The sequence below is a fragment of the Castor canadensis genome, chromosome 8 (assembly GCF_047511655.1).
Source record: "Castor canadensis chromosome 8, mCasCan1.hap1v2, whole genome shotgun sequence".
NCBI lineage: Eukaryota > Metazoa > Chordata > Mammalia > Rodentia > Castoridae > Castor > Castor canadensis.
The window spans coordinates 154,337,705-154,351,557 of record NC_133393.1 but is presented as its reverse complement, the minus strand read 5'-3'; the positions used below and the strand labels follow the sequence as shown (position 1 = coordinate 154,351,557).

The window sequence follows — 13,853 nt, the reverse complement described above, 5'->3', positions numbered from 1 at the left end:
TGAATTAAGTCCGTTAACATTAAGTGTTAGTACTGATAGGTATATGGTGATTCCTGTCATTTAGTTGTCTTAATTGTTTGAAGGTTTGATTGTGTGTACCTAAGTTGAGGTTACTCTCTACTGTCTTGCTTTTTCTTTTCCTGTAGTTTGGTGCTGCCTGTCCTTTCATTGTATGTTGGATTTCACTTTCTGTGTGCAGAATCCCTTGAAGAATCCTTTGTAGTGGTGGCTTTGTGGTCACATATTGTTTTAGTTTCTGCTTATCATGGAAAACTTTTATTGCTCCATCTATTTTGAATGATAGTTTTGCTGGGTAGAGTATCCTGGGGTTGAAGTTATTTTCATTCAGTGCCCTGAAGATCTCACCCCACACTCACCTTGTTTTTAATGTTTCTGCTGAGAAGTCTGCTGTGATTTTGATGGGTTTACCTTTGTATGTTATTTGTTTTTTCTCTCTTACAGCCTTCAATATTCTTTCCCTAGTTTCTGAACTTGTTGTTTTAATGATGATATGTTGTGGGATAGTTCTATTTTGATCTGGTCTGTTTGGTGATCTGGAGGCCTCTTGCATCTGTATGGGAATATCTTTGTCTAGATTTGGGAAATTTTCTCTTATTATTTTGTTGAATATATTACTCATTCCCTTTGCTTGCACCTCTTCTCCTTCTTCGATGCCCATGATTCTCAGGTTTGGTCTTTTGATGGAGTCGGTGAGTTCTTGCATTTTCTTTTCACAGGTCTTGAGTTGTTTAACTAATAGTTCTTTAGTTCTTCCTTTGATTACCATTTCATCTTCGAGTTCTGAGATTCTATCTTCTGTTTGTTTTATTCTGCTGGATTGGCCTTCCGTTTTATTTTGCAATTCTGTTTCGTTCTTTTTTTCTTGAGGTTTTCCATATCCTTGGTTGTTTCCTCTTTAATGTCTATTTTTGTCCTGAGTTCATTTATCTCTTTATTATTCGTGTTCTCTGTTTCACTTTGGTGTTTATACAATGCTTCTATGGTTTCCTTTATTTCTTCTTTTGCTTTTTCAAATTCTCTATTTTTATTGTCTTGGAGTTTCTTGAGTGTCTCCTGTACATTTTGGTTGACCATATCCAGTATCATCTCTATAAAATTCTCATTGAGTACCTGTAGTATGTCTTCTTTTAAATTATTCTTGTGGGCTTCATTGGGTTCTTTGGCATAGTTTATCTTCATTTTGTTGGAGTCTGGATCTGAGTATCTGTTTTCTTCATTTCCCTCTGGTTCCTGTACTAATTTTTTGCTGTGGGGAAACTGGTTTCCCTGTTTTTTCTGTCTTCCCGTCATTGCCCTTGGTGGTGTTATTGTCCTTGTACTGTATGCAATTAAGTATTTTCTGGCTGTAATAATAACACTAGTGATATTTAGAATGGAAGGGTGAGAGGAGATGGAAAGCAAAGAAGTTAAAGGAAAAGGGAAAAACAAATAAGTAGAAAAACAAAGTTTCAAAGATAAGTAGAAAAACAAACAAAGTTTCAAAGATATAAGCGGAAAAGGCATTAGAGAGACAGAGAGGATTGAAAATAAAAAGAATAAAGATAAGAATAAAAATTAAAAATAAGTAAATAAAAGAAAATATATATATAAAATAAAATTAAAAAACCCTTGTAGTTCAAATGCAATGAAGTTTCAGTCTTAATAATTTTGGTATTCGTCCCTCAGCCTCTAATCCTGGAATTGGTGCCTCAGATGTTGTTCTGTAGTTAAATAGAACAAAACCGCACAAAACAGGAAAAAAAAAACCCCACAAAGTGTCTCAAGTTCAAATGCAATACAGTTTCAGTAAGTTTTTCAGCATGTAGGTGTAGTTTGGTTGTTTTCTCATCAAAGGTAGGGAGAGAGAAATAAGAGTCTGGAGACAGTTCTGTGAATGGTATCTGCGGCTGTGGCTTGTCTGCCCGCTGCTGTCAGCCTGCTGTTGCTGGAGGCTTTATGCAGATCTCTGGGGTGAGCTTAGCACTCAACTAGCCCCGCAGGCTTTATTTACACAGAGTTCTGTGTACAATGCCACTGCTACAAGCTTTCTCCTTTCCAAGCACACTGGCGGAGGTGACACTGCACCCGCTTTCTCAGGCCTGCGTGTTTGTTTACAGCTCACGTGGGAAGTGGGTCTTCCCCCCTCTCCTGTGGAGTTTTCTTCCCTCCGCCACTCTCACAAGCTTTCCTGCTCCTGGTTGCTGGGTGCAGGCCCCAAACTCCTGCCCTCTCCGGCCAGGCCCAGCTTGTTTATTTACAGTTCCGGGAAGGATTCCCTTCCTCCTTCTTCAGCACTCAGGGTGCCCCACCCTCTTTGCAACATGTCTTTATTGTTCTTATTGCTTATTACTCAGTTTCTCTATTTCCCCAGGTGGGGGTTGGTCTGTCCAGGGGGCTATGCTGATCTGGCCCAGGGTTGTCTGTGGAAGTACTGTGTACCGCTTAGCTCACCTTGTGGTCCATGTCTTCCCAAGCCATCTGGGCGCGGGCGACTGGCGGTGGCCTGGGGGGCCTTCCTGGTTTCTCCGTTCACCGTGAAGTAGAGATGCTCTGCGCGGGCTGGAGGTGTGGAGAGGTCAAAGTTTTGCCTCTTCTCCGTGGCCCTGCCTGCAAGGTGTGTCTCCAGCGTCTCTCCAAGATTTCATTTTAGGAGGCACGCTTTCTGCTTCCTCCCTGTAGCTGCCATCTTGGAAATCTGCCCTTTCTTCTGTCTTGAAAGACTTTTAAACTGAAATATCCCTTCCAGTGCTATCTAGACTCAGTGTAGTCCCTTATCTCTTAACTTGGGCTGTTCTGCCTCTTTTATAATATTGATTTACAGACTAGCATGATCCTTGCAAGTACCGTCAATCCTGTTGTTAACAAAACATACTGGCATGCCTGAAATCCACCATGCTACACAAAGGCACATAGTAAAAACCAAAAGACTACAAAGGTATAGAATCAGAGAACCATACTCAAAAAAAGGCTAATAAAAATAGCCGATTTTACACACAAATGCTACAGTTTATCCTGAAAGAGCCCTGCCATCAGCTTGTACCCCAGTTGGTTAAAGGACCGTTGAAGCATGCGTCTCATATGCATGAGGGGAAACGGAGCTGGTGGGCCATGGACAACTGCTGGGGAATTCTCCCAGCTCCACGTAATGTACAGCATCCACCTAGAACAGCATCCACTCCTTGAAGGGCCACAATAAATAAGTGTACATTTCCAGCTTTGTTGAGGCTACAAGGAGGTTCTCAAGTAGCTACAACCCTTTTACAGCTACTTAAAATGTAACCACCTTAAAATGAATGTGCCAACTACTCTATTCTAGTTCCAGCTAGTAAAATGGGGCCAGACTTTGTTGCCTGACCTAGTGCTTCTCACTGATGAAAATTACACATAAACAAATGCCTTTTGCTTAGATTGTTTCCCTCTAATCCGCCAATCATGTTACAAGAAAACTGACTTAGCTGCATTCATTATAGCAACACAGCTTCATATCCTTTGGCAAGGTGCTCAAAGCTTCTCTTTGATGGGTTGATGTATTTTTTCAGTTTTACATCTTACTTCTGCTATATTTAGCATCTTCTATGCTTGTGTCTGGTTGACATTCGGATTCAGATACCTATCCCTGATTGACTGCACTTTTGTAAGTGTGTCTTAAAGAATAATTCATGTTGATTTTTTAGAAAACTTAAACACATTCAAAAGTAATCATTTACTTATCTCACAAGTGGCAACTCAAGCTAAAAATCCTCACTAAATACATTATACCAAGCCTTATAACTAAAGAAAAGTTGAACACAAGGTTGACATTAATATTTTATTTACAACCAGAGTGACATAAAAGATTTGTTTTCCATGCTTAAAAGGGGGATCTTCACCACATCCTGGTTTCTCTCTTGTTCCTTGAACACCCCAACCTTGTTTCCTGTTCTTTCCCTGTGCCTGTGGAAGCTACAGTACCATTCATGGGAGTGTCACAGCCTTGACAAAAAAATGTCATAGAAAAGATGGCAGCCTCAACTGAAACTTTGCAGGGCTTGTTTCCAAAGTCTGCATCTTATGATCTCTGTCAGTCTTTGCCCTGGTCACCATCAGAGGAATTCCTGGGCACACACAGTACAGCCAGTCTGACTATTTGCACATGGGTAAGCCCAGAAAATGTTTAAAGTATGGCAGGCCCTTAACAAGTTTTGCCTACCTCACTCTGTGCAAATCCCCTTAATACGAGCCATGGGAAGAGTTTTAAAACATACTAACAGTAAGGTTGGATCTTACCCCCAAAGAATTAAGACTTGGAAAGCTTAGAATTTACAGTCTAACTAAAAGTTTAGAACCTGGTCTTGTGCCCCACTTGCACCTTCTCAGCTATCAGTCACATCGTGGACTTGCACAATGCTGAGCCGGAGGTCCTGCGGCTCTCTCTGTACTTCACTTATCTATAGTCAACCTGCCATTTCTTCAGAATATAAGTTACTAAAATGTTATACTTCTAAAGAAGCCATGGTCATTCCTTTAAAAACAACTTCCATTTTCACTCATGAATTCAGTGCCTCAAGTATCCATCCTTTAGTATTTAACAATGCAACAAACATCTTTACAATGTTTCTACAGTATTTCTATATAAAGTTATAAAAAATAAGTCTCATTTTCTCTTTGGCAACTACTGTTGCTTGGACAGTCTTCACATTCCCTGAATTAGGAAAAATACCAACCTGGCACAGGAGAGCATGTCAAATGAAAGTAAGGGAACAGCAGGTACATCCCTTCCCTCTAATTTGGTCCCTGAGGTAGCTGACCATTAGTCCTTACAGGATGTACCTGAAGTGTGTCCATGTCACCTTCCGAGCAGCTAAACACACAGTAGAGCTCTGTCACGCAGCCTTGAGGTCCACACACCACGCAGCTCTCTTGGGGTATGTGATGGTTTAGGATTGAGAGATCCATACGGAGTCCTCTGTACATTCCTCATCGCTTGGACATGGCACTGTGGTTACAGAAGGCTGTTTTTAAGTTGTAGGTTTTAAAGATTTCAAGACCCTCCAGCATCATCTGTTTAAGCAAAAGAAATGCCAGTATATTAAAGTTCAGCTAAAAGATTACTCGCAATAAGATTTCTAAATCAGAAACCACCTTACAGTGTTTCTTATGTGCTGAAGATTTTGAAAACCTTCCGTGATAGAAAATGGCTCTGCAAAGTTAAAACGTCACTTAACCATCATGATCAGGTGAATTATGCAATTTCAGTACACATGCAGTTGGAGCCTGCTGGGAGCATGCAGGCTCAAAGACAGGACTTCCATGTGGTAGAAACCCTTGTTTCTACTGGGCTCTGCAGGCTGCAGCTATGGCCAGCAAGACTAACAAGACTCTTGGTATCTCTCATCCAGATGCGGAACAGAACAAGGCTTTCTGCACAACAGACACCAGAGACTTTTCCCTAAGTAGACATGACTACCTGGGGAGAGGCACAACTCCTGTTTTAATTGATGGCACCCAGGAACAAAGTTCCCACTAAACACCAAAGTGAATCCCCAGCCCATTGTACTGTGGCAACGTCTGCCAGACAACAGGCTCTGCTGCCTCAACACACCTTTTAGAGGAAGGCCACAGGGGCATAAAACCTACATACACTACACACCAGCAGCAAGAAAAAAATCTCCTTGCCTACTGAGAACAAACCATCCACCAGGGCCTTCCTCCTTAAGTATCAGCAGGCAGTAGAGGAGCCCCAGATAGGAAGAAAGACACAAAAGAGTAGTAGAAAAGAACGACCAGTCTAAGGAAACACTGGTTTTGTTTCAGTTTAGTTACAGATGTTCTTACCAGCTGAATCCACAAGCCAAATAAAAGATTCCAGAGAATTTTATCCAAAACACTATCAAAACTGAATTCTCCATTTAAATATATGTGTGCCTCCCAAGGGAACCTGAAGTTGTACAAAATCTCAATGAGGAGGAGGCAGGGTCTGCAGCAGCTGCCCCCCAGCCATTCTTCTAGAAGGATCCCACCTTGCTCTTGCTTCATCCACACTATAGAGCTGAGGACTGTAACCTCTGGTCTCTTCCTGCTACCAGTCCTAACTCGAATAACAATCTATACTGCAGGTAACAATTTTTTTTAATTGCCTGGTTTATTTCATCTGAGTGTTCTCTGCATTCAAAGTGTTACCTACATTCCCTGCAACAGATGATGTCAACAGTTCATGTTCCTTCTGGTACACAGTGTCCAGCAGTGCAGGTTGTACATGCAGCACAGGTTGGGTAGCCCTTGTGCAAGATGCCTGGGACCAGAAGTGTTTCGGATTTCTGAGTTTTTCAGATTATGGAATATTTGCATACATTTTAAGGACTTAAGTGTCCTTCATCTGAAACCCAAAATGCTCCAAAATCTAAAACCTTGAGCATTGCCCTAACATTCAAAAAACTTTCATACTTTGGAAAATTTTCAGGTTAGGACTGCTCAACTTGTATATCAGTACTGCTCAAACATGCTCACTGAGGGATTACATTAAATTTTAAAAACAATAAAAAATAAATGTTAAATAAAGCTGGAGGTATGACTCAAGTGGTACAGAATTTGCCTAGTAAACACAAGGTTCTAAGTTCAATCATTAGTACAGCCAAAAAAAAAATTGATATGCTAAGTGTTTCAAAACTCTCAAAAGCCCATGGTGAATTACTATATAGTTTTAAAAACTGTGTCAAATCCCCAAGTACATGGTATTTAGCAGCAATAGGAAACAAATTCATTGTACATGGAGTGAAGATATTTTCTTCCTTATCTCTCCTAGTCACCTCCCTTCTGTAGTTTTTATAGTTTCCATTTGGTTTTCACGCATGAATATAAACTCCTTCACTCATATTCACATAAACACCCCCATCACCCTCTTCTTTCAGCCTACCGCCTCCTGCTGGCTCACTCATACACAAGCAAAGAGTTCCTTTTTTTTGTTTTTTTTCTGGCAGTACTGAGGTTTGAACTCAGGGCCCTGTGCTTGCTAGGCAAGCTGTACCACTTAAGCCACTACACCACCTTTTTTATATTAATATCCTTTTTTTGAAGGCCTAGATTCTGAATGAGAAAAAACAGGATGTGTCAGAGTCTGGCTTATTTTGTTTAACTGATGATATTGAGTTCCACCCATTTTTCAGCAAACATTTCTTTATAGTTGATGAGTACTCCACTGTACACACGTAGCACGTTTTTGTCCATCAGTTCGTGGGCACTCAGGTTGATTTCTTAGCTTGCCTGCTGTGAGCAGTGCTGCTATAAACATGGGTGTGCCTATGTTTCTACTGTATGCTGACTTACATTCCTTCAGATGAGGCCCAGTAGTGGCATAGCTGGGTCATATGGTAGTTCTAGTTTTAGTTTTTCTGATTTCCATAGTGGCTGCACTAATTTATATTCCCACCATGTACAAGGGTTCCTTTTCCCTAGCATCCTTGCCAGCATACATTTGTTTTCTTTATGATAGTGATAGCCATTCTGACTGGGGTGAGAGGGAATCTCAGTGTAATTTTGATTTGCATTTCCTTATGGCTAAGGACACTGAATATTTCTTTATGTATTAGCCACTTGTACTTCTGAGAACTGTCGGGCTCATTTGCCCACTTATTAATTGGGTTATTCTTTCGGTGGTTAATTTTTTTGAGCTCTTTATATATTCTGCATATTAATCCTTCATCTGGTGAATAGCTGGCCAAGCTTTTCTCCCATCCTGTTATCTCTTTACTCTGGTAATTGCTTCCTTTGATGTGCAAAAGCTTTTTAATTTGATACAATCCCATTTGATTCCTGCTTTTATTTCCTTAGCAACTGCAGTCTTATACACAAAGTTACCGCCCGTGTCTGTACCTTCAAATGTTTTCCCTAGAACTGGTGGAGTGGCTCAAGCAGTAAGAGCACCTGCCTAGCAAGCATGAGGCCCTGCGTTTGAAACGCCAGTACCAGAAAAAAAATACAAATGATTTCCCTAGGTTTTGCTGAAGTAGTTTCAAAATTTCAGGTTTCACACTAAGATCGTTTATCCATTTTGATTTTTATAGAAGGACTAGTTTTCTATATGTGAATATCCTGTTTTCCCAACACTATTTGTTGAAGAGGTATCCTTCTCTAACATACATTTTTAGCATTTTTGTTGAATATCACATGCCTGTAGCTGTGCAAATTTACTTTACAGATCTTCAATTCCATTGGTCTAGATCTTTTGTGTGTGTGTGCCAGTACCATGTTTTTGTTACTATGGCATTGTAGCATAATTTGGAGTCAAATACTCTGATACCTCCAGCATTGGTCTTTTTGTTCAGGATTTCTTTGGCTACCTGGGGCCTTTTATGTTTCCATATGAATTTTAGCATTGATTTTTTTTCTACTTCTGTAAAGAATAGCATTGGGATTTTGATGGGGATTACATAGAATCTGAAGATTCCTTTCAGTAGTGTAGCCATTTTCACAGTATTAATTGTGCAAATCCATGAACATGGGAAGTCTTTCCATCTTTTAATGTCTTTAATTTTTTCAAAATTTTAATAGTTTTCATTCTGAAGATCTTTTAGCTCCTTAGTTTTATTCCAAGTTTTTTTTTTGGTTTGTTTGTTTGGTTTTTTTGAGGCTACTATGATTGCGGTTGTTTCCCTGAATTCTTTCTGAGCCTGTTATTGACATATAGAAAAGCTACTGATTTCTGTATGTTGATTTTCTTATACTGCTACTTTGCCTAAAGTGTTTATAAGATCTAAATTTTTTTCTTGGCAATACTGGGGCTCAAGTTTGTTGACTTATTGGTCTGGATGACCTATCAGTGAATGGGGTGTTGAAGTCACCCACTATTATTGTATTGGGGTCTATCTGTATGTTTATGTCCACTAATGTTAAATTTTATAAGCTGGGTAGTGTTCAGTGTGTTTATATTTACAACTGTTGTATCTTCTTGATGGTTGGTCCACTTTATCCACATAAAGTGTCCTCCTTCATCTCTTCTAATTGTGTTTTGAAACCTGCTTTGTCAGATACTAGTATACCTACTCCTGTTTGCTCTCAGGCAAATCTTTTTCCATCCTTTCACTTTAACCCAGTGTTTGTCTTTGCCAGTGAAGTGCATCTTGTAGGATCTTGGGTTTTTTTCCTGTGTCTTCTTATTGGAAAATTAAGATGATTAACATTCAGAGTTATTAAAGTTATGTAGTAATTTCAGCCATTTTATTAGTTTTGTAGGGTAGTGTGTTATTCTTCCTTATTTCTCATTTGCTTATCTATGCAAAGTGATTTTCCTTCCACTATTGCCATGGTTGTGTTTATCTTCCTCTTTTTCCTTTAAGTATTTTCTGTAGCACTGGTTTAGTGGTCATGAATTGCTTTGTCATCATGGATGATTTTTAATTTCTCCTTCAATTATGAAGGATAGCTTTGCTGGATAATCTAGGCTGGCAGTTATTTTCTTTCAGAGTTTGAAATACATTGTTCCAGGTGCTCCTTGCTTTTGAAGTTTCTGTTGAGAAATCCATCTGGTGTTATTCTAGTGGTTTTCCCTTTATAAGGGACTTGGTGCTTCTCTCTTGAAGCTTCCAGTACTCTTTCCCTTTTCTGTATACTTAATGTTTTAACTATAATGTGACATGGGGAAGTTCTTTTCTGGTCTTCTTTGGTATTACAAAAGCTTCCTGAACCTGGATGATCATCTCTTAAAATGTAGGGTATTTTATTCTATTACTTTGTTGAATGTGTTTCTGTGCCTTTAGCTTACACTTCTTCAGCTATGCCCATAATTCATCGATTTGACCTTTTAATGGTGTTCCAGAGGTCTTGGATGTTCTGTGCATACTTCCTTATTCTTTTCTCTTCATCTGAATGTTTTAGTTCATCCACTTTGTCTTTTGAGTCCTCATATTCCATCTTCAACTTAATCCCATTGGTGAACCTTTCAACTAATTTATGATTTATTGAGCTTTTCATTTCCAGAATTTCAATTTGAATTTTTCAAGATTTCTGTATAATTCCTTTCATAACCTGCAGTGTTTTATTTCATTTAGCTGTTTTTTTGTATTCTTAATTCAGGTGTTCACACATATCGTTTTTAACTTCATTAATCAATTCTTTTGAATTCTTTAGGATTTCCTCTAATTCACTACCATTAGAGTCTTATGGAGTAGCTGACTTTTGGAGGAATCATGTTGGCTTTCTTTTTTTTTTTTCCATATTTCTTGTATTCTGGGATTTGTACACCTGAAGTTTTTAAGCACCTGTAGTCTTTCAGTTGAAGTGTTCTCCATGCTCAGGCAGGAGTATGTAAGTGGCAGAGTTGAAGTACAGTTTCTCATCACTGGACTAGGGGTATAGGTTGTTAGCCACTCACCCATGTGCTCAGGACACTGGACCCAATCCCCAGCACCACACAGAAAAGGAGCTGGAGTCTCTTGTAGTTCCTATTGTATACATTTGTGCTATACATGGGCTAAGGCAGGACCAGTTAAGGGCCATTTGCCCACTTCTGGGCTGCTTTTACTTTAGAAGCTTCCCTTCTTTGGGTACTAGGAGCCCAGGCAGAATACTACTTGCTCCACAACCCTCACCCCTCCTCAGTTTAAGCCCTCAGGAGCACTAAGCCTACAAACCTAGGGGTGTCCCCTGAATATGTTGAAGAGTGCAAAGAGGAGACAGAGCACTGAATTGTGCACAGGTGGAAGAGAACTGAAGAACTCAGGCTTTATGCCTGGTGAGCTCAGTGTTTTCACACCCAGCCCAGCAGTTCACCACCCTGTGGAAGGGAGGAAGTGGAGGAATCCAAGATTTGCAGGATCTGGGCTCAGAGCTCTGCCTCATCTGTGTGAGACTACAGGAGGCGAGTCCCAGCACTTTCAGACCCCACTGGGTGGCTCACTGTGCCATGGGACAGAGGAGGCTGGGAGATTCAGGTGACTCTCAGGACCTGGGCTCAGAGCTCTCAGTGCTGCCTGGCAGCAAACAGACATAGGCAGGAGGCAGCTCCTGGAGGGCAAGCACTCCATCAGCCACAGGTGAGCTCAATGCTTTTTCCATAGTGATTCTCAGGCAGTGGGACTCATTCCTTGCTAGGGAGGGCTTCCTGAGCTCCCTACTACCTGAACCTCTCAGCTGGTCCACATCAAACGCTCTCCAAGATCACCTCTTCTGGCAGTCTCCCAACTAGAGACTGTAGTAAGATGTCCCAAGACTCACTGAGCAGTGATTGTTCCTTGTTTTCAAGTCTGCAGAGTAGTTCAGTCTTAAACAATAAGCCCCTTCTCAAGATGGTACCTCACTACAGCTCTCCAAAATAGGAAGAGTGACAAAATATCCTTCTTTTTTAAAGCTAGCCTGACACACTGGAGCAGTAACTGTTACACCAAGTCCCCACTCTGGGTTTAAGGCTTATGGGAAGTTTGACAATCAAGAATTGCCAGTCTGTCACCTGGGCTGCCTAGCTTACCTCATCTTTGTATCTTCAGCTTCCCCTTCCTTCCCTCCCCAGGGATCTGCAGCTGCAGATGGGTTTCTACTTTTCTCTGCCATCTTTCTGTTTCTCCCTCCTTTTTAATTCCCAGTGCTCTTCTCTTTTCATAATATAGTCTCTCCTTTGTCATCTGACTTTTCTCATTCATGGAATCAAACAGAGGAACACATAGATGTTTAAGAGTGTTTTACTGACATTTTCTTTTCCTTTAAGATAATCTTTCTAACAGATTGGCCTGAACTCACAATCCTCCTGGCTCAACCTTCTGAGTGCTAGGATTATAGCAATGTACCACCACACCCAGCCTGAGGTTTTCTTAAAGTAATAGAACATAAACCTCCTGCCATCTGAAATTCTCTATATCCAATGTTTCCAAGAATGAGGTGGAATCAGATGATCAGGACAGCCTGTCGGGTCTCCAGAGATTTGAAAAGCCATCACAGTCCCATACAATGTATCCTAGGAGCAAGGTTAGATCAGAGAACAAGATTGTTTGGAAATTTGAGATATTATCAAGATAAAAATTTAACCAAAGAACTAAAACATAATTTTGAAAGCCTCCCATAAAATTTTTGAAAAAACAGATAAAAATGGAAATTAAGAGACATTAATGAAAACATAAAAGATAATACAGTCCAATCCAAGAGACCCCAATTAGCATCAATTCCAAAAAGAAAAGAGAAGACAGAAGAATCAGGTCCCAATATGAAACAGCCAAAAGTGGAAAAAATGTACAGAAAATACATTTGACCTTGATATTTAGTACATGTCCTGCAACTGGCACAGAAGTAATGGCACTGGGTCCATTAACAGTCCACACACTGGCTAACGAGAAAGAATATTTGCGCTCTTAACAAAGTAAATGCTGGTGGAGTGGCTCAGGTGATAGAGGCCTGCCTAGCAAGTGTGAGGCCCTGTACCACACACACAAAAAGGTTTCCTACATTTCAGTCTTTGTGTTAGAGGTAACAAAAACATACAGAGTGGTTCTGTCTAGAGAAAGAACCCTTAGTGGTGGGGGAAAATTCCTGATTCCGTTTGCTGACCTAAGTGTGAGCAGATGAGCATCTTCACTTTGAAACCTCACCAAGCTCACCTACAGCCAGTACACTTCATCAGAATGCTTTCCTTCGATAACATGCTTACTTTATAAACCAAATTTAAAGGGGGTGCCTTTGAGCATCAGGGGTAAGATGTCAGGTTCCACTCTAAACCTCTGTGCTAAATGAACAAAAATAAATAAAATAAATAAACAACAAAAAACTCTCTGTGCTGATGTGGCTTGGTGTATTTGTCACTCCTCCCACCATTAAACAAAGCAGAAAGCTACTCACAGATCTAAGATAGGCTCCCACAGAGAGAAACAGGTACCTGTATCTGATTGTCTGAGTTTTTTCGAAACTTCAATTCCATTCTCCTCTAACTTCCGCTTTGCACAGTCTTGACAGGCATTACCTGGAAGATGAAAACTCATTTTAAAAGCTTCTCTCTTTGCTACGAAATATCCCCAAAAAAGTTTGGTCCCCAGTGCAATGCTGGGGGTGGTGCTTTAGGGAAATGACCAGATCATGACAGCTCTGACCTCATCAACAGATCAACCACTCACCATGCAAAACGTGTTGGCACTAGGAAGCAGCAGAGACCAGGAGGCAGGGCAGCCAAAGGAAGCAGCTCGCCTCTGCCCCTTGGAGGTACCCAGATTGTCTCTGGTCCCTCCTGTTCTCTAGCTTTTTTGGCTACCATAAGGTGAGAAACTTTCTTCCACCATATCCTCTGTCAATGGAACCAGACAATAATGAATCGAAACAGAGACAAAATAAATCTCTCCTCCTTTAAGTTGCTTTTCTTGGGTATTTTATCCCAATGATGAAAAAGAGATTAGCAGAGAGAACTGGTTCTGAGAAGTGAGGTTGTTGGTATGACTCTATATCACCATGTGGTTTTTAGGAAGAATTTGGAAAAGTTTGGAGAACAGGCTAGAAAAATCTTAGAATGCTCTAAGCAGGTTTAATGGGTGATTCTAGTGGAAGCTCAGAAGACCAGAATGCTTATAAAAATGCAGATAGTAGAGGGGACACTTCAGGTGGAAAGGAGGGCTCTGTCTGGGAACTGGACTAACAGGCCACTCATGTCACACTTTGACAAAGATTTTGTCTACACTTTATCCATGCCCTGAGACCTTATGGGAGGCTGAATTTAAAGGTGACAGGTTAATTAATCTGGTGAAAGAAATTCCAAGATAGCACACATTCATGCTGTGGCATGAGTATTGCTGCCAGATTTACAGTAAGAACTGGAAGCAAAAAGCAGAGCAGGCATGCCTATATCCTAGCGACTTCAGAGGCAGAGACCTGGAGGATCATGGTTTGAGGTCAGCCCAGGCAAATAGTTT

The 13,853-nt window shown here is 40.5% G+C and overlaps 1 protein-coding gene across 5 annotated transcripts in view; it reads right to left on the bottom strand.

Annotated features, from left to right (window-relative positions):
• Positions 1–3,077: 3,077 nt before the first annotated feature.
• Positions 3,078–13,853, bottom strand: part of Fam118a (family with sequence similarity 118 member A) — a 32,704-nt gene continuing 21,928 nt past the window's right edge. For 4 of the 5 annotated variants that reach the window (XM_074084679.1, XM_074084680.1, XM_074084677.1 and 1 more), the window contains exons 8-9: positions 12,833–12,916; positions 5,049–11,920 (exon numbers count right to left, since the gene is read on the bottom strand). In XM_074084679.1, coding sequence (XP_073940780.1) covers positions 11,859–11,920; positions 12,833–12,916 — 146 coding nt within the window. In that variant the 3' untranslated portion in view covers positions 5,049–11,858. The other variant, XM_020167420.2, reaches the window with a different exon arrangement.